General features: G+C 48.2%; 1 protein-coding gene across 1 annotated transcript in view; it reads right to left on the reverse strand.

The window, feature by feature from the left end:
* Window positions 1–19,085, reverse strand: part of bmp1a (bone morphogenetic protein 1a) — a 31,931-nt gene extending 12,846 nt beyond the window's left edge. Inside the window, exons 1-7 of the mRNA XM_030357710.1 lie at window positions 18,796–19,085; window positions 10,818–10,925; window positions 9,834–9,953; window positions 9,505–9,622; window positions 7,645–7,823; window positions 6,946–7,051; window positions 1,047–1,171 (exon numbers count right to left, since the gene is read on the reverse strand). Of these exons, the coding sequence (XP_030213570.1) occupies window positions 1,047–1,171; window positions 6,946–7,051; window positions 7,645–7,823; window positions 9,505–9,622; window positions 9,834–9,953; window positions 10,818–10,925; window positions 18,796–18,940 (901 nt within the window). The 5' untranslated portion in view covers window positions 18,941–19,085. The remainder of the gene's footprint in view (window positions 1–1,046; window positions 1,172–6,945; window positions 7,052–7,644; window positions 7,824–9,504; window positions 9,623–9,833; window positions 9,954–10,817; window positions 10,926–18,795) is intronic.
* Between the last annotated feature and the right edge of the window lie 86 nt (window positions 19,086–19,171).

The following is a 19,171-nucleotide window of genomic DNA, read 5'->3' on the forward strand; positions in this document are numbered from 1 at the left end:
TTTTTCTCATCTCATGGGCGGAAATTCCACTGCTAAAACGGGCAGGCTTTACCTACCCGTTAAATGGTAATTGTTACGGAAGGGTATCGTTGGTTTACCGATCCCCTTACTTTATACACCCCACGGGGAGGGCATGAAAAGGACTGGGAGACATCCATGCATTACCTTCCACTGCCCAACCACAAACACATGTGGAGACTCAACGTAGCCATCGCAAAACTGGCACATGCATACACACGCACAAAATATTCGCAACATCATCTGCTCAGCGTCTTCCCACCCTGTGCTGAACTCGGTGCTCTCTATCACACGGGCATATATTTATACCGTCCCATGGATGACATCCCAATTATGGTTCAAACCGACCACTTCTTTACAGAAGTACTGAAATAGGCCGATGACCGGCCTCATTTCTTCGCTGCGAAGTTACCGTGACGTAGAGCCGAAAGCTGAGCTCTCCTCACCGAAACCCTACATTTAACTTTCCTAAACATCTGATTCATCCGACAGAAGCGACTGACTGGAGGTTTGTGAACTTTACGTCTTCCACACTTGCATGCTGCATAGGCTATAAACTTCCTCCTGGTCTCTTCTCCAGCATATAGCAGGACGGAGACGGGGACCTGAGGCTGGGACGTTTACACTGAGGAAAGTAGGGGTTTGCTTCCCATAAACCTTTCTTGAGTCACTTGTTCTCGTTGAGCAGCTGTTGGTTCGCTGTTCTCCCAGTGATCACCAACTTCCTGTCCCTGGGTGCTGTTTACACTCCTCTGGGTTTCGACGCCTAGGAAACCGTAGCCAAGGGGCCAGGCCACTGTGGATGCGTGGCTATTTCTACCCAATGTAAACTAAATCTTGGAACTGCCAGGATGTATTCTCCCTCTCACTTTCTCTCCCCCCCTGTTTATGACACTGTCGCCATCTGTCTATGTATCAACTCCCGCTCTATTTGTCTCTCTGTCCCCTTGACAAAAGGGACGTGTATATTGCGGCGACATGAAGATGCAACAAACACAGATATGTTTACAGACATGATGGAGTCTTACGGGAGCACTTGTAGAGTTTGCGCGCTTGTGTAATGTCCCCTTTGCTCAGCCGTGTCCTCTGGCCAATGGGAGGGCGCACGCCGTTGACGTCATAGCGGGGGAGGATGGTGTCCAGGAAGATCCCCCTGAGAGTGGACAGACGAGTTGCGTCAATGAGAAAAATAAAGGATCATCAATAAGGACACTCAAATATAAACACATTACGTAAGGAATAATCACCGAGAGGCCGGGCAATAAACAGTTTGATATGCCCGGCTCGCGGAAGGTTACCGCCCTCGACTTCGTCTCGGGCGGTAAGCCGTCCACGAGCCGGGCATATCAAACTGTTTATTGCCCTGCCTTGAGGTGATTATTCCGTTTATTCTACTTCGCGCCGGCCAACATAATAAAACAATTCATATACTTTAATAATTAGCCTTTTTCTTATTCGTATTGCATGCTTATTAAATGTATGCTCTGTTTAACTACATCTCCCTCGAAAAGTAGTTCCCTTTAGAACTACGGTGAATAACGTTAGCTCAACTGTAGGTAACGCGTCTCTATAGCAACCACACAAGGTTGCAACTGATCACTAGTTTAACAACGTAGTTGTTACATTCGTATCAAGTCAGCTTTAATGATGATCGATCAAACATGCACTCCTTGGTTTATTTTTACAACGGACCTCATGTTTGAAATGTATGTGATAGAAAACGATACAAGCGGCGTATTGATCTACAGTGCTCAGTCAGCAGCAAGTAGAACCGACAAGTCAGCGGGCAATATGCCGGATTAATGCACCCCTCCCAGCCAATCAGAATCGAGCATTCTTAAATGAAGTAGAATAATTGGACATAATTCACACGACGAGCCCAAGGAACGAGCCCTTATGGACAATATGGTCAATAATGGAGAAGGTATGTATATGTATATATATATATATATACGCTGCCGTCAGCAGATTCAGCCACGAGTAGACATGAAAGTATTGGAGCGTGAAGATGCGGAATGCTATGAACATCTGGCTGTCTGCCATCGGATGATTGACCCGACAGGGCTTCCACATGGACCCCTGCTGTTATCAAGACTGGATCAGCGTTTCAGAACTCGCACTGGGATGAAGAGTTGTCCGTTTGGAACAATCACTATTGCATCACATTGAAGCACGGACGCAGCTGCCACGACGCACGTTCTTTCAGCGTCAGCCAAAGGATGTCTGCCGTAACACAAACTACTTCAATCCAGGCTTCCTGGATTAAATCAGACACGCCGTGTTCTTCTTCAAGATAAACACCACCAGGCTCCTTCAGATCCTAAGGGTTGTTATGTTGTGTAATTTCCCTCAGAGCCAGCGGCTTTACTCAACGTTAAGTTTGTGTGAACCTCAACATGCTATTGGGTAACCCGGCATGTCCCTTAAACTCTGTTATATAGTTAATTAATATCAACCATTAAATGCTAAATAATTGTTCTTTAAAACTATTTTCCTTTTACCCACATGGGTAAAATGAAATGGTTGGCCAACAAGTCGTAAGACCTGGATAACTGATACAACATCATGGGTCTTTTTATGAGCAAAGGTCAATGTTTGCGAGCCGTCATATATGGTGACAGTAATGAATACGTTGGTTAGCACTTGTTTAATTATCGGGCCAAATCAACAGCTAGGCAATGCAGGCTATTTATGTGAATACGTTACTGAATGTGGACTATGATAAGGACAACTGGGAGTCCTACAATCAATTGGAAGCAATCTCAGAACAGACCCAAAACGAGGGGCAGGAGAGAGCGCTTGAGACAAGTACACTTGACACTGTGTAGCTAGATGATCATCTCCTCTCTCCTTCTCCAGCATTGGTCCAGTCCACTGGGTGTTCCCATGGCGACACGGCCATCAACACCAGATATGTTCAAACATCTATAGAAAACGGTTTATACCGTGTCTGTGTTTTTCCGCCCAACTGCCCGGCTGTCTGTCCGACAGCCTGTTCTTCTGTCCGTCTGTCTAGCAGTTAGTCTGTCTTTTGGTCGGGCCGTATGTCTCAAGTTGGTCCTACAGTGTGCAGTCCATCTATGGGTCCCTCTGTCTAGAGTCAGTCAATTAGTTGGCCCACTGTGTGCGGTCCGTCTAGGTTGGGTCCGTATGTTTGCCTGCAGCAGCTAGAGGAATGGAGCTGGTGCAGCGAGCCACTCCAACCAGTGTCAGGGCTGACAAAGGGGCACTAGCAAGTCTTATTTGAGTTGGCTCCGCTCCATGTGCTAGCCATGAAAAACGTCTCCGGAGCAGCGAGGGGGGAGGCGGGGGTAGTGAGTGAATCTCCAGGTCGAGGCAACACACCCCAGACAAAAAAAAAAGAGGATTGAGCCTTTCACCCAGGGAGACACCTCGGAGCATGAGGACACGCCGTGAAATCCTCCCAACAACGGCCCCCGAGCGAGGGCCCTCGGTTCCCACGGTGATTTACAGTACAAACCCTGAACAAACACGCCTCTCAATATAGGCTGGACAAAAGGGAGGAGATGAGCACAGGTAGATCAGCCAATCAGCTTCCCAGGAAAATAAAACGCCAGCGTTCCTTCCCTTGGAATGACCTGAGAAAAGCTAACAGGACCCTCCTTGTCTGGGTGATGCAGGGCCGCTTCATAGTAACGCCCACAGCCCTCTTATGTCTAAGGGGTATTTTGATCAGGGGGTGGATGTCTGTTTTGGGTGGGAGCGGGGTTGCAAGCTAAATTCCTGCAAGTCAGATGGTAACAGCAAGCAATAGATAACCCACTATAAACTACTGGGCCTTCCATGGCATGCAAAGCTATGAGGCTAAAGGACAGTCAACTGTCATGTAAAAACAGTCAGTTTTGGCCCAGCTATGGATCTATACTGAATGTCACAGGGTAGATAAACAACTAGAAACACCACTGTTCGTGGAGTGCAGCTCACCTACATCTGACACCTAGTGCTGCCCAGGCTCCTCTGTACTCCGCAGCAAAAAGGTGAATAATAAGGAATTTCATAATTCACTTCCATCCTGCGTGAGGCACATTCTTGGCGGGCGATGTGGATGCGCAGGGCCAGACAGGCATCTCGGCCCGTTGGCCTTTTCCCAAACACAGGCGCCTCCAACACAAAGATGCTTCTCTTTCCCTCTCCAATATCTTTCTTTTCTTCCTCCCTCCGGTTCCCATAATCGGGCTTCCACGAGCGCAAGGCGGGTGAGCGGCCCATAAGTTGAGAGAGTAAGCGAGAACAGGAAAGAGAGAGCAGGAGAGAGCGAGCATGAGGGCGAGAGACAGAGAGCGAGAGACGAGGGAATACAAAGTTGAGGGCCAACATAGTGCATGAAAATCCAAAGGAAGAGTGCACAGCTGTTTCTCATATGAGCATGATATAGGAACCATTAAGCTCCAAGTTTACTGCCACTTAGAACATTACACTATAGCCTACTTCAGAGGGTCTGTCACAAAGGTTTACCGGGGGAAGGGAGATGAGCCGTGGGGCCAGAAGGGCTGCATTAGCATTGTTTGGAGGAGAAAATGCTTTACAGTGGAGGCCTCCCTCGAACCAACCTTCAGAACACATTGTTGTCAGTAAGACGACTCCTTCTTTGACATCCTTTGTGCCAATACCTCTCTACTTTATGGTAGACCTCCTGGCGAAGTTATGGAGCCAGGCTGCTGTGATCTGGACGCTTAATGCAATTACAATGAGAGTGAACTCCCTGCAAGAGCTCCATGCTCGCTCTGCCTCGAACCAGCTGTAGGCAGACACTTCTAATGTGCGCGAGAAGAGAACTTGTAAAGAAGGGAGTGACAGGCCCTCAGATCCGTCATGTTGGTGCACACGGCCCAGGTCTTCAGCCTGGCACAGAGATGTCAAGGATGCATTCGATGATGAAAGCAGGTCATCTGGAACACCAAGGCGTGTTTTCGTTCTCGTTATTTTCTCACAGACTTGTCTTTTTTTCTTTTAAGGAGGACATCAACTTTAATTTGGCATGACAACCACTTCAGCAATTCACAAGAATCTGTGCCTGGTAGATATTGCAAATCATTGCCTTGGGATTTATTTTTCTGTACACAAAAAGCAAAAGGCACGAGGAATCAATGGACTGGGTTCTGTCTGGCCACAAAAAAGTTATTGACAGACTGAACAAAGTCTAAAGAACAAACTCTGAACCACATTTGTCTGTGTTGTTGTGCAGGCTGTAAAGGTTAAAGAAGGGAAAGAGCTTTGAAGTCAAATGTGAGGGGAAACAACATGATATCTTTCATGTCATCTTGATGCCAAGCTAATTAATGGCTAACCTACTTTGTCCTTGTCGCCAGATGAGATGTTCTGAAAGATCGGGATATTAAAGCCCCAGCAGAATTATAAGAGCTTGCAGAAAAAGTATTAGAGAAAAAAGAAATACAAAAAATAGTTTTAACACGTCTTGAAAAGGAGTCCCGAGAATCAAAGCGGTTCTGCGCGGGTCCACAGGCTCGTAACGAGGCCGCTCACCGCAGGAGGCCTCCAGGTTTACAAGGAGCTCCAGCACGCTAAGAGAACGGCGGAGAGTGGAGGCCTATGGGGGATCGGGCGAAAGCCCCCGCTGCTGGGGGAGCCAGACCGCAGGGACCACGGCGCTAGGTTAGCGTGACGCTAATGCTGCCGCTGCTGATGCTACAGTTCAGGAACAGCGGGACTGAGGGGGTCCTAATAGGGACAAGCTGCTGGTGGAGCCAAGCGTGTTTTAGGGCGTTCACACTTTTTAAAGTGTTTCAACACGGCCCCTCTGGCTGCAGCTTGGCCCAACAACACACACCTCTTTCACGCGAGTACAATATCCTCAGTCATTGATAGACAAGATCATTTTGTGTTTCTTCATTCTGCCTCGTTCATCGTTGGAGCCTTTCATCATCATTCGTTTTGCCTTGAAGCCACAGTAACTACTATTAGAAGGGATTTGTTATCAATATTTAAAAAACTATGAATAGGTAATAATTTGATGTGTAATGTTTAAACCAAGTAACAAAGGTTGAAAAACATCCATCAGAAAGAGAAAAAAGCCAAAATAAAGAAAAGGGAGAACTATGATGTTTTCATGGAAACCCTCTGAGGAGAATGTTGATGCAGAGGAGATGTAATCTAGTGCAGAGTCAGCACAAGAACATAAACACCTCAGCCAAGATGCTAAATTAACAGAAATGCGATGCTTTTTACAAAAGGTCCCTGAATTTAGAATCCAAAAATTCTAAAAAGGAATAGGGGAGCTTCATATTTCCTTCTTCAAGCCCCCTAGGGCATCAGGTTCAGCTTTTCTGTGATTCTGCTCGAGGGAGCAGCAATAAAATCCCGTCCAAGATATCAGACACGTATCGTGAGCTGCTGTCATACCTCCAAAAGCATTCTAGCGTTATTCTCGTTTCTTTCAAGAAGTTAAGAGAACCGTAACCAAAATAAATGAGAGAAACGAAGGATAGAGAGAACAAAACACTAACAGACACCAGATCCAAGGCATCTTTTTCTAAAATAAAACATCTTCAAGCCATTGGTGTCAGACCGATCCAGAAGCTTGCTGTGTTTAGATGAGCCAAATAAATTGCGGTGCACCTCTAAATGCCATCGATGACAACAGAAACCGTGCCAGATGCGAAGATATTCCTGTAGCCCGAGGCGCTGGCACAAACCATGAAAGCAATGGAGGTCACCGACGCTGTGATTTACAACTCAGGCGAGATACTACTCAACGACAAAGCCTACGACACCTGGCTTGGTTATGGAAATAGAAAGGCCTGATGAAACAATGGGTCCGAGCCTAGAAAGAGGACAAACCTGGGCTGAGGGGAAAGTAACGGACGGTCCACACCAGGCTAAAGGGACCGGGCAGGAGCAGAGGAAGACAAACCACGGCTGTGGGAGAAGTGCCTTGCACTGCTTTACCTGGAGAAGGTGTTCCTTGCGTAGTGCATGATGCTGTCGAAGTCGTACACCTCACCCAGCGAGTCCACCTCGCCTGGCTCCATCTTCAGGAAGTTGTACTCTTGTCCTGCAGCGCGCAAGGGGAAGCATATGGAACTATGAATGTAAGCTACGGACGACGAAATAGCTGTGTTAGGCTAAGGGTGTTGAACATATAGCAACATGCATGAGATTAATTGTATTAATTAAAAATAAATATACATGTGTAGCATGTACCACTAACCCGTTTTTAATTTATTTATATCCATCTATCCATCCATCTATCTATCTATGAAAAACGGGTTAGTGGTACATGCTACACATATATATTTGTTAGCTTAGTCCTGTGTCTTTGTCTTATAGGCAGGTAGCTAGGTAGGTAGGGAGCTAGGTAGGTAGGTTGGGAACTAGGTAGGTAGGTAGGGACCTAGGTAGGTAGGGAGCTAGGTAGGTAGGGACCTAGGTAGGTAGGGAACTAGGTAAGTGGGTAGGTAGGTAGGTAGGTAGGTAGGTAGGTAGGTAGGTAGGTAGGTAGGTAGGTAGGTAGGGAGCCAAGTAGGTAGGTAGGTAGGTAGGTAGGTAGGTAGGTAGGTAGGTAGGTAGGTAGGTAGGGAGCTAAGTAGGTAGGTAGGTAGGTAGGTAGGTAGGTAGGTAGGTAGGTAGCCAGGACACGGGTCTTACCTGGCTGAATGTTGTCCCTGATGATGCTGACGTGTTCGTCCCGGTCCGGTCTGGTGTGCTCGTGCCAGAAGCCGATCACATGGCCCAACTCGTGCACCACGATACCGAACTTGTCACAGTTTTTGCCAATAGAAATGGCCTGGGGTCCCCCACCCCTGCGGCCCACATAGGAGCAGCATCTAAACAAACACACACACACACAGTTTGTTTTCCAACACCGAGCCGAACAGTGGAATAGTAAGCAAGAGGGAAATCCACACAGGAATGACAAACATTGGAATTGGGAACGGGGCGGACAGACATGGGAATTCCAAGCTTGCCAATTTGATATAATTCCTAAAACAAACTCCAGGTTCACGTTAAGGGGGATCGTTATGGAAACGGTTGCTCGCCCCTGACAGCCTCTGTAGTGTTTCAGCAGTGACAGCCTCTCCAGCCAGACGTACAGGAGAGAGACTCATTCACGTGTGTGCCAGCCCAGATGCAACAGAGCGCAGCGGTGGAGGCTGACTGGCCTTGACTCTGGCGGACATGAAAGGTTTAGCGCACACGCACACACACACACACACACACAAATTACGGTGGGCCCAGCCAGCCTCTCCGGAGACACGCCTTGAACTTTGCACAGGACAGACGGGGCTACTGCTGAACACGCAGGCCAGCCAGCCAGCCATCCCACCGCCAACCGCTGCTGCCCGTACGGAGAATGTCATCCCTGTTCCTCCCCAGGCCCGTAACCGGAGCTAAATATGGCCGCCGACTAATTTGGTTGGAGTAAAGTTGCATCCGCTTGCCGGTTGTACATGGGTCATGCTATCAAGATTTAAGTTCATGGTTTTTTCTTAGGTATTCAAAGAATACAGTACATCTGGATTTGTCAATGGGAATAACATGTCTGGAAAAACGTTTATGCGCTGCATACGCTGCTTGCTGGGGCATAGTTTGTGATAAAATAAAACTATGTGTATCAACTGTATATAACTATGGATAACAAAAAGTACCGATTTAGCCAAAAGCTTTTCAGCTTATTTTGTCGTGTTCTCCCAACCATGATATCAATCATCGCGCGCACAGCACTCCTGCTGCGGGGCAGAGGAAGTGAGGAATATTTCACCTCACTGAAAAGGGATTTTGGAATTTAAAACTCACAATAGTCGCTTAGCAACAAGAACCATGAAAGACCAGCGCCTTTCTCCAGGGGGGGCCGTCAGGCCCCACGAGGCCCAGAAAGGCGTCGTCTAATTAGTGGACCGACTTGTCAAGCAGAAAACTATTGCTGAGGTGCACCCTGTGGAAAGGCTTAGTGTGCACTCCTCTGGGTGCCATTATGTTCCACTAAGTATTACACAAACTGTTTGCCTGAGACACGCTGCCACGGCGGAGCAGGAAGCACGCTCTGCCCATGAATGGGCTTCAGTCTCTGCGCCCGGCAGGGGGTCCCGGAACAACCACGGACACACGGACCGCCTCGCGGACACAAAGTAGCGGATAAGGCTGCCAGGCACTTGGTGGGAGATGGGGTGGGGGAGGGGTTGATGTCCAAGCGGGCCGTAAGGGGGGGGGGGGGGGGGGGGGGGGGGGGGGGAGGCTGTTCAGGTGGTTGATCAGCACGAGGTGCTTGAGGTGGGGGGGGGGGGGGGGCTGATGTCTAGCAGGGCATGGGGAGGGGGGTCAGGGAGGGTGGGGGAGTTGGGGAAGGGGGGGGGGGGGGTGATGTCCAGCAGGGCCGGAAAGGGGAAGCTGTTAAGGTGGTTGATCAGCACGAGGTGAGTGAGAGGTGGGAGAGGGGGGGGGGGGGGGGGGGGGGGGGGGGGCGGTTAAGGTGGGGGATCAACACAATGAGGTCTGGTGGTCACTCACCCGCATGGCCGGTAGGTGAACACGATGTAGCTCTCCTCCTGCGTCCGCTCGATGAAGGTCACGCAGGTGTGCTTCTCCCAGTGGCGCATCGCCTGGCGGAAGATGGCCCGCTGGCTGCCTGGAAGGGACGACACACACCACCGCGGGTCAACAACACACAGACACAGACACACACAGAAGGACCACCAAATTGCCAATTACCAATGTTGGACTGACTGCTCATTGGATAAACATGTTGTATCATTGCTCCACACGATTGTGTTACTCTGAGTGTGTGTGACTCTGCCGTTGCTCAGTAAGTGTGTTGCGGCGTGCAGAGCACTGCTCACCACTGAAGTTTCCACTGATGACGTAGGGGATGACGCCCTCCGGCCACACCCGCTCCGGGCGGGACGTGGCCGCCCGCTTCGACCGGTGAGCCCCTTGTCTGTTCCGGTTAGTCAGAGAGTCTGGAATCCACAGCAGACAGGAGAACGTGTTCATGTTCAATTAAGATGCTGAGAGGATGTCAGAACTAACAAAGTTTGTCAGCACGTATGTTCCATTTTTTTACCGCCCCCCCCCTCCCCCCCCCTTTCACAACTGTGAATCAGATGACACACACACACACACACACACACACACACACACACACACACACACACACACACACACACACACACAATGACATTCAAGTCCTGATCAGCTCAAAGTTATTTGCCAGCTGTTGCCAGCAATGAAGACTCTGTTCTCCCTCTGCTCCAATCCTTCAGCCTTCATTTATTGGCATTCTTAGTGAGGGATTTAATTTTTTGATGGAATTAGTGGCCCATCAGTGACATGACACTGGCTAAAGTATGAAGCGTACGCGTTCATTCTCTTATCTTCGTTGAATGAGAAGAACTCCTTCAACCAAAAGTGAAACATACTGTTACTTATTAGGGTTGAGATGATTAAACATGGCATGCTAGATAACCATCCAGGAGCATTCACTATACAAACATAGTCAATGTGGTTGTGATATTAATCTGCCTCTGACAAGTGTACCGCAAACAACTCCCCCTCCCTGAGTCATATCTTACTGGAAAACAGTGAAGATTCCCCGGCAATGGCTTCCAAGTATTCAAAACATACATCGATATCTAGCTTACGTCCTTGTTTATCTCCAGTCCTTTATTTATGTGATAACCGATGCTAGCCCTGTCCCACCACCAAAAGAGGACAATTGATTTGTTATTGTCGCCTTGACTGTTTAGTCTTCAAAATGCTTCGTTTTTCCCCCCCGAAGAGTTTTGTTTATTGTTGTGGTGTTTTGAAACCCAGAGGCTGGTTACCTGTGTTGTTGAAGGTCTGGACGGTTCTCTGGGCCACGTCTATGATGCGGTCCACCTTGAACATCCGCATGTCCTCCTCGTCCAGGGCGATGTCCCCCCAGAAGGCCACTGGAGGAGAGAGGGAGGCAGCACGCGTCAGCTAAATGGAGGCGGCGCGGCCGGCCTGCAGCCAGCTGCACGGCGTCTACTGGCCTGCAGGCCGTTCCTTTCTCCCAGGATGAGAGGGCTATCCTAAACGCTGTTCAAAGCACTTGTTAGGGGCCCTGAAGTTTGTACACACACACACACACACACACACACACACACACACACACACACACACACACACACACACACACACACACACACACACACACACACACACACACACACACACACACACACACACACACACACACCTAAAGAGAGTCCACAAATTGGGATTGGGGTAAGCTATATTGAATTAAAGGATATATTACATAAAAAATGTCAATCCACTAAAATAAATCCATATGTTCGTGCAGTAATGGGGCCATTAGGTCTTTCAGATGGAGGCACGCCGTCTCAAAAGTGCATACAAGGCATGCTAAACAACTAACAGCTTTTTAATAAGGCAAAGAAAAGAGAAATAAGCAAATAAGGCTTCATGAGGAATGTGCTTTATGGGATTCCTCGATAAATGCCCCGGTCCTGTGGTGGCTGAGATTCCTCTCTGGAGAGACAAGGCGCTCTGTTTTACAAGCCTTTAACACCAACAAGCTTCCCGAATTTATTGCGGCTTTATATGCAGGAGTGGGTAGGGTGGGGTGCGTTTTGATGGGTGGGTGGTGTAAACAGAGAGAGGGGTCAACAGGAGATGAAGGCCTCCCACCCTCAGGGGGTGTCATGCTGGAAGGCACAAGGCTTCCCAGTGATGAAGCCCTCGGGAAAGGCAGTCTCACCACTGGAAGGAAGGGTTTACCCGGCCCAGGGTCAGGGCTCTGTTTGTTTTAAGGTCTGCACCCGGGCCCGATTGGGCGGATCGTGTAGTGTAAATCCGGGAAAGGCAGGAGTTTTTACTTGATCGAGGATAAATATAAAGAAAGCAATCTCAAGCTAAATCAGATCTTAATCACTTGATAGCTTGAATGTTACGGCATGTTTCCTCACGTAGGACATCATCTGAATCAGTGGACCAGCCCCCCCCCTGCCCCCCCCCCCGCCCCCCGCCTCCTGCAGGGCTCTCCTTGAAGAATGGCGGCGTGGATTTATTAGCTAACGATAGCAATAAGAAGAGGTGTAGATCACCGCCTGCAAGATCAGACATGCACCGACGACGGGTTACAAATTCCACAGAGGTCAAGGATCCTTTCATTTGCACTCCTGAAAGAAACCCACTAATTCACTCCCACCAAACCAGGATAATGCATGAACGACGAATCACAACAACTCCTCAACTAAAAAATTACCGCAGGAAGAAAACCTCCCTAATCATCACAGAGCCAGATCTCTTCATCGATAAGCAGCGGATGGGCCTCGTTGTTGTTATTGTTTATCCTCAGCTCACCATCTTCATGGATCCCAATAACTGCCCGTGTATAGGTGGCGACCAGAGACGTTGCAAAATGTAACTTTCTTATCATAAACCACAGAGCTCTGCTCCCCTCATCAAGTCATAAACCCTCCGCTGCTGGAAAGGGTTGAGACTATTAAAGCTAACCCATTATTACCGCATGGCATCCTCCATGATTTGGCTCAGACCCAGGCCAAAAACCAACATGGCGGTCTCCTCCACCTCCACCGCCACCCCCGTCCCACCAAGTGTGCTGGAGAGGGCTTGTTAATCCGCAGCGTCATTGTTCCCCGACAACGCGATGGTGGTGAGGATTTGAAGTGAGCGAATGCCTGAACCCGGTGGGTCTAGCGTCTCTCACCGGGGGCCCGCTGGTCGCCGTGGAGACCACACTGCTGCTGCTGCTGCCGGCGCAGGTTTACGGGGAAAGGATTAGGAATTAATCCCCTTGTCTTCGGGCTTTAATTATTCACAGACACAGAGTTTTGGGAACCTTTTGTGTACACAGCATTGGGCCCGCCGAGGTGCAGGAGTGGGCGGAGGTGAGAGGTGATCCACTCATCCAGAAAGCAGAGTTGTAGTGATAAAATTAAGTACAGTACACACGGAGCACAGAGGGGAACGTGAGAAGAATTAGTAAAATACAGCAGATCTGAGCCCAGCTGGTGGATCAAAGATCATAAGCCAGTACAGTACGATCCGAGCAGAATTAATCAGCTAAATTAAAACACTGCAGCTGTGGAATGTTTAATATGAAGAAACTAAAACGGATCATTATTATCATCCCCGCTGAGCGGTACGGTGCGCTACATACCATGGACCTCTGGACGCAAGCCAACGCAAACTAAATAACAGGCTGTGTGAAGCAAAACCCTGCTCCAGAGCACCGTCCCACCAGACTACACCATCAGACATCAGACTACACCACCAGATCAGATTACACCATCAGACTACACCATCCATCAGACAACTTCCCCAGTCTACACCATCCGTCACCAGACTAGACCACCACACTACACCACCCGTCTACACTACCAGACCAGACTACACCACCCGCCTACACCCCCAAACTACACCACCAGAGTACACCATCAGACTACACCCCTAGCCTGAAACGCAACACTTTGGGGTCACAATCTGGGACCCCCAACCCCCCCCATTACTGGGATGGACCCCATTTCTTTGGACAGTCTCTCAACCATTATAATCCTTTGGATCAGAGACTAGCCACGCCCCCCCCCCCGTTCCCTGTCCCCCGTCCGCCCTCCCTTAACCAATGATCATCCCATCCAGTCAGATTACACTTGAGATCTCCATTAAATTAAAGTCCATTGACTCAAGTAATGCCCTGTCCTCTGCCGCATCCACCCTGCAAGAACAAACCCTTGGCTTTGTTCCTCCTCCTCCCTAAGTCTCCCCTCTGTAAGTAGCACACCGGGGCATCTGCCACTGAAGCCCTGCACAAACATCAGGCCTGAGATTACACAGAAGGCAGCACTGCAGCCTATATTTAGAGGTCCAGCTGTGGCCTCCCAGCCCCTGGTCCTGATAGTGTGCGTGGAGGAGTAAGACGCTCTCTTCCCCCCGTGCAACACACTGTGTCAACGCGGGAGTCTGGAATGCATCTCAATGCGGTGGCGACACCTTTCAGTGTTTGGTAACAAACGCTGCATTTGAATTTCAATGGGTGCCTATAGTGTATTGCGTTAAGGTGATGATCGTTTGATGACGGGATAAGTGTCGCATTGTAAAAAGGGGGTTGATTCAGAGAAACCTGTTTCAACTAAAATACCATTAGATTGCTCAAATGAAAAAAAGGGAAATATAACAAACAAATGATACAGAGGGAATTTAGAACAAAGTCACGGTTGTCTCTGAAAGTGGGACTCTTGCAGAAAGCGGACCGGTTTCCTTGTTATTCAGCAGCGCTTCTCCTCATTCTGTGTAAAAACAACAACAGCTGTTATGCTCCTGCAAATGCTTACCTTCACTGTGGACATTTTCTATCAGTGCAATCCGAGCCCAAGGTGGGAGGGACGTCAGCTTATCTGCCCCGTTTCTAAAGGCATAATTAAAAGAAGGATTCCGCCGCAGCTCGCAGCTAAAGCCCCCAGACACTGGATTATTATCCAATAAAAGCCTGCACTCATCAGCAGCCGCCCGGCTAAAGATCAAGACGGCCGCCGCCACACCGGGGACCCGCTCTTATTGACAACGCCAAGGCGCCAGTGGAGGGAAAGGTCACACAGCAAGGAACCCTAACATTTCACACTCAATCAAGGCCATTAGCGGTTGTGGCTTCAAACACATCTCTGCCACTGATCACAGCTAAACCTCCTGGAAACGCCACCATAGCCTGCCCACGATGGAAATCTCTTGGTTGACTTCTTGAGCGTTAACTCTGTTCATCTAAGCATCTAAGACATATGTTCTGCTCCAGCCAAGTTTAGATACGAGAGGCCATGAAGAGGATGTTTCTAACACTCTTAGAAATAAAAACCTGCTGGAGCTAAGAATGTCCCTCAGTGGGTGACTTCAATGCATTCATATTTATTCAGTGTTGATTGGAAGACAAAAACAGAAACAAAGAAACTGCACCTTTCAATGTGAGCCGTAATGTGTCAGGGCGAAATGGACCAGAAGAAAACGAGTGAATAATAAAGAGGTGCTTGGTAAGCTGGTCATTATTAGAGCCTAATTAGGCGTCAGTGGAGCTATGTTAATGTCTCCCCCAAAGCATTTGTCTTACTCGTGGGCTCTGTCCCAAGACTAGCAGCGCAAGATTAGTTATAACTTAGCACGGAAAACAAACATATTGTTCCAGCTAATGCTCCGAGATCATGCCAATAGATTGGCCCGCTAATCACTGGCCCCCTGCAGGGAGAGGATCTGCGGGGGGGGCTGTGATGTCAAACACACACAGTGTGGGCTGGGCCCTATAGGCTGGGTTCCATGATAAAGGAATGAGTCTATTTAAATGGCGCTTGAAGGCCCATTCAGCGTTAGCCCCATCACAGTTTTCAAAAAGGGAGAACTTGGCAGATAGACCTCTGAAAAACAATTGCCTTGATCCGTCTCTTGAATTGCAGTCGTTTTGTTTTGTTTTTGTGCTTTCAGAAAGGGGTGTTCAGACCAAACCCAAAGCCCCACCGTGTTGGAGTTCTGCACAAAAAGGGCATTCAGAGGTTCAGAAGTAGTAGAAGTGCCCCGTGCACTGAATCTTTTTGACCTGGCGCAATTATGGAATGATGACATACTTTGGCACCAATCTTTTTCTCTTCTTTATCGTCTCATTAGAATATAAACTGTGGAAAATATGGTTTGTTTATATGGTTGAATGAGAATTAAGTGCAACAGAACTCGCGTTCACAAATCGTTTTTCTCCGAAGATCACCACCTATTTTAGTTTTTGGATGTGTCGCATGAATCCAAAGAAACCAAACCAGATTGCCACAGTGTGTTCTATGGTAGATTCCCATTTTGCCATGTTCATATTAATCTTCATAAACGTCAAAACCAGTCGGTCTAACACATTAGCAAAGATCTGTAAAAATTAGGATTCTTTCATCCTAAAAATATTGGTGCACTGTTGATTGAAAGCCATTAACATCAGAAATCGGCAGTCTCCACTTTCTCAGCCAGAATCATTGTCTGCAGGTTCTTGTTTTGGCCACAACTACCACGCTTTTGGGAGAGGATGTTGGAAAGGGAGCAAAGAAACGTCTGGTAAATTCCAGCCCCCCACATGAATGGTCAACACTTAGCCCACCTGAGCTGCTGCTGGCCTGGCCTGGCTGACCCCGCCGCACCCCTCCTCCCACCAGCCTTCTCCCCTTGGCAATCAGTGAATGACCCACAGTCTCGCTGAGTGTCAGAGCAGCTCGGTAAAGGGAGCCGCTTGCATAAGAAAGAATCTGAAGTGAGTGCCACAGTGTGTGTGTGTGTGTGTGTGTGTGTGTGTGTTTCTTCCTACTAGCTGCACCTTCTTTACCTCGCTAAGAGCAATGCCAATACAAACAGCTTGCACACTTCAATGCCAAAATAAAAACGACATGGACATTAGTTGTAGTTTTTCCCCCCTTCCATATCTAGAGCCCATGGATGGTACCAGCAGGCCGGATTGTGGCATGAAGCGAGCATCCACATAAATAATTCCAGAAGTTCATGTCAATGTCAAGAGCGATTTTGTTCTCTGGAAAACAGAGCATTTAACAAAGCAGACAATGAGCATGACTGGATCTCATACATTTTTTATCTGGAAAATAAACTCTGTGGGTTAAATGACTTTATTGGGACACTGCCAAGATTGGAGTTCTGCAAACTCATTGGTTTTTCCACGACTTACGTTTCAACACAGTTTCAAAGTTACTGCTGCACAATGCACACTTCATCTCCATCAATAGACGGTTGTAACTCAAATCCGCGTCCACGCGCTGCACTGACATGTCTACATGACAACGGCCTGATAATCCTTTGAAACGCAGCCCTCAAACGTTCAGCTGAGGTGAGCTTCCAGTTGACGCTCACTCGACAGAACCAAGTTGCCACACAAAACTTTCCTTGAGGGAGGAAGGCATAGCCAAAAAGCAATGAATGAAATAATGAACTGAAAAACCGAAAGGAAAAGAAAAAGCCTAACTCAATAAGATGCTGCTGGGGATGATTAATCTAGGTATTTTCTCTCCATTGTAGCAGTCTTTGTGGTGTGAGTTGTGTGTTGTGTCAGCATAGGGATCTTGCCACGGAGTAGGAGAAGGTAAGAAAATGGGTGGGTGGTTAGGTGTGGGAGGGTTGGAAAGGAACTCTTGTGGAGAGACAAGCCCCCCCCACACACACACACACACACACACACACCAGGAGGAAGCTATAAACTAAACGTGTGTTTTATATAAAATAATATGTAAACAATTGTTATAGAGCTGCTTTCATAGCCAACACACTGATTGGAAGTGCAGAGTTCATTAGCGGGCGGGCGGACACACACACACACACACACACACACACACACACACACACACACACACACACACACACACACACACACACACACACACACACACACACACACACACACACACACACACACACACACACACAATTGCGACAGGACTTGTGTTCCTCTGGCGTCAATCATCCATTTGCTACATGTTTGAGCAGAAAACATAATAATTTGTGTTTTAACGATCAGTGATTCATACAGAGTCACCTCTTGTGAACACTTCTTCACAGAATACAACCAATAAGGAGAGAGCAGGGAGCACCAGTAAGGAGAGCATGAAGCACCTGTAAAAAGAGCAGCCTCATCATCACAATACGTTGGCCCACCATAACTGCACAACCCAGTGTTTACTTGAGGCCTCAACGGTCAGACCCCTTACAGCCCATGAAGGAGTCTGGTGCGTGACTCACTCCTCTGACATCCCTCTAGAGGGGAGGGGATGTCCAGGAGACAGATGAGAGTTTGGGAGAATAAGTGTCTTTGTAATAAATCGGCCCATCATAAAACTTGTAGATGCCAGATCGGTAAAGACTTTGAGGCCATTAGAGGTCAGCCTGAATCCAACGGTTCTTCGGAAAACTGAATACGCTCACCAGATGGAAAACACAATCTGTCGAATTCCTTCAAAGGGATTTGGCAAGACATCGAGTTCACATTGGAAGCGAGGGGATCGTCTGATTGCAATGACAACTGAGATAGGCTTTGGCCAATTCTAGATAAACATAGCCTAAGGCTATATTGATAAAATAATTTCAAACATAATCAAATTGATATGTAAGCCTACACTTCACGCAAAGCCAGCTTCAAATATTTGGGTATAACTGCATTTTCACGGAATACGGAACAATAAATAAGAACAATGGAGTAAATTGTACACATCATCTCTTCTCAACTTCACTGCTCCCCCTCCTGCAATCTGGGTGGCTGTCTGACCTGCCGGTGGACGGCAGCAGACTGAGACTGGAAAAAAACCTTCTCACATAATAAAAAGCTGAATCTCGTTGTTTTTTCCAGACAGTCGCGGTAATGTGTTCAACCAGCCGCCAAACGTCTCCGTTGGAGCGGTTGTTGTTGTTGTTCTTTATGAGACGCAGGCCTGACGGTACATCTGGTCAAACATTAAGCTGAAACTTTTCGGACTTCTAACATCACAAAGAACAAAAAAGTAGGCCAATCGCATGTAAACTCCTCAAATTTTTTGATTACGCTTTCTCCTATTTGCATCTACAACATTATACTTTTTTGTCATCATACCTTTTAATATCCAAACAATTGTGTCACTTTGCGAAATAAAACGCAGAGTGCGTCCTAAAGCTTCTTAAAACCCATCCCGGCTGTCATCCTTGGAGCCTCCAGGGCCACTGAGCAGCTCCGAACTAATAGGGATCCGTGGCAGGCTTCACCTCCACAGTAAGAGAGGTACATTCCGCTGCAAAGGAAGAGCTTACCAGCTTTACAGGGATCCTTGTAGTCGATCACCTCTGAGCTGGCAGACGGCTCCACATAGTAGCTCGGCTCTATCGCCTCAAGATCCACCGCCGATAGCAGGCGAAGACAGCCCAGCAGGAACGCACACCTCGCCGCGAGATCCATGGTTCTAGTGGGGACTCGGCGGAGAGCCGAGGAATAAAGGGGAGGAAAGAGGGACGAGAAAGAGGGACAGACGCGCACGCGAGAGAGAGAGAGGGAGGGAGGGAGAGAGACAGAGAGAGAGAGAGGGAGAGAGGAAAATGGGAGGTTTGGGGAAATGAGATCCCTCCGGAGGGCGGGTTTAACGGAGTCCTGATTCCGGGGCAGCGATGCGCCCCTAGCCGAGCTCGGGGC

Source organism: Gadus morhua, chromosome 6 (genome assembly GCF_902167405.1).
Source record: "Gadus morhua chromosome 6, gadMor3.0, whole genome shotgun sequence".
NCBI lineage: Eukaryota > Metazoa > Chordata > Actinopteri > Gadiformes > Gadidae > Gadus > Gadus morhua.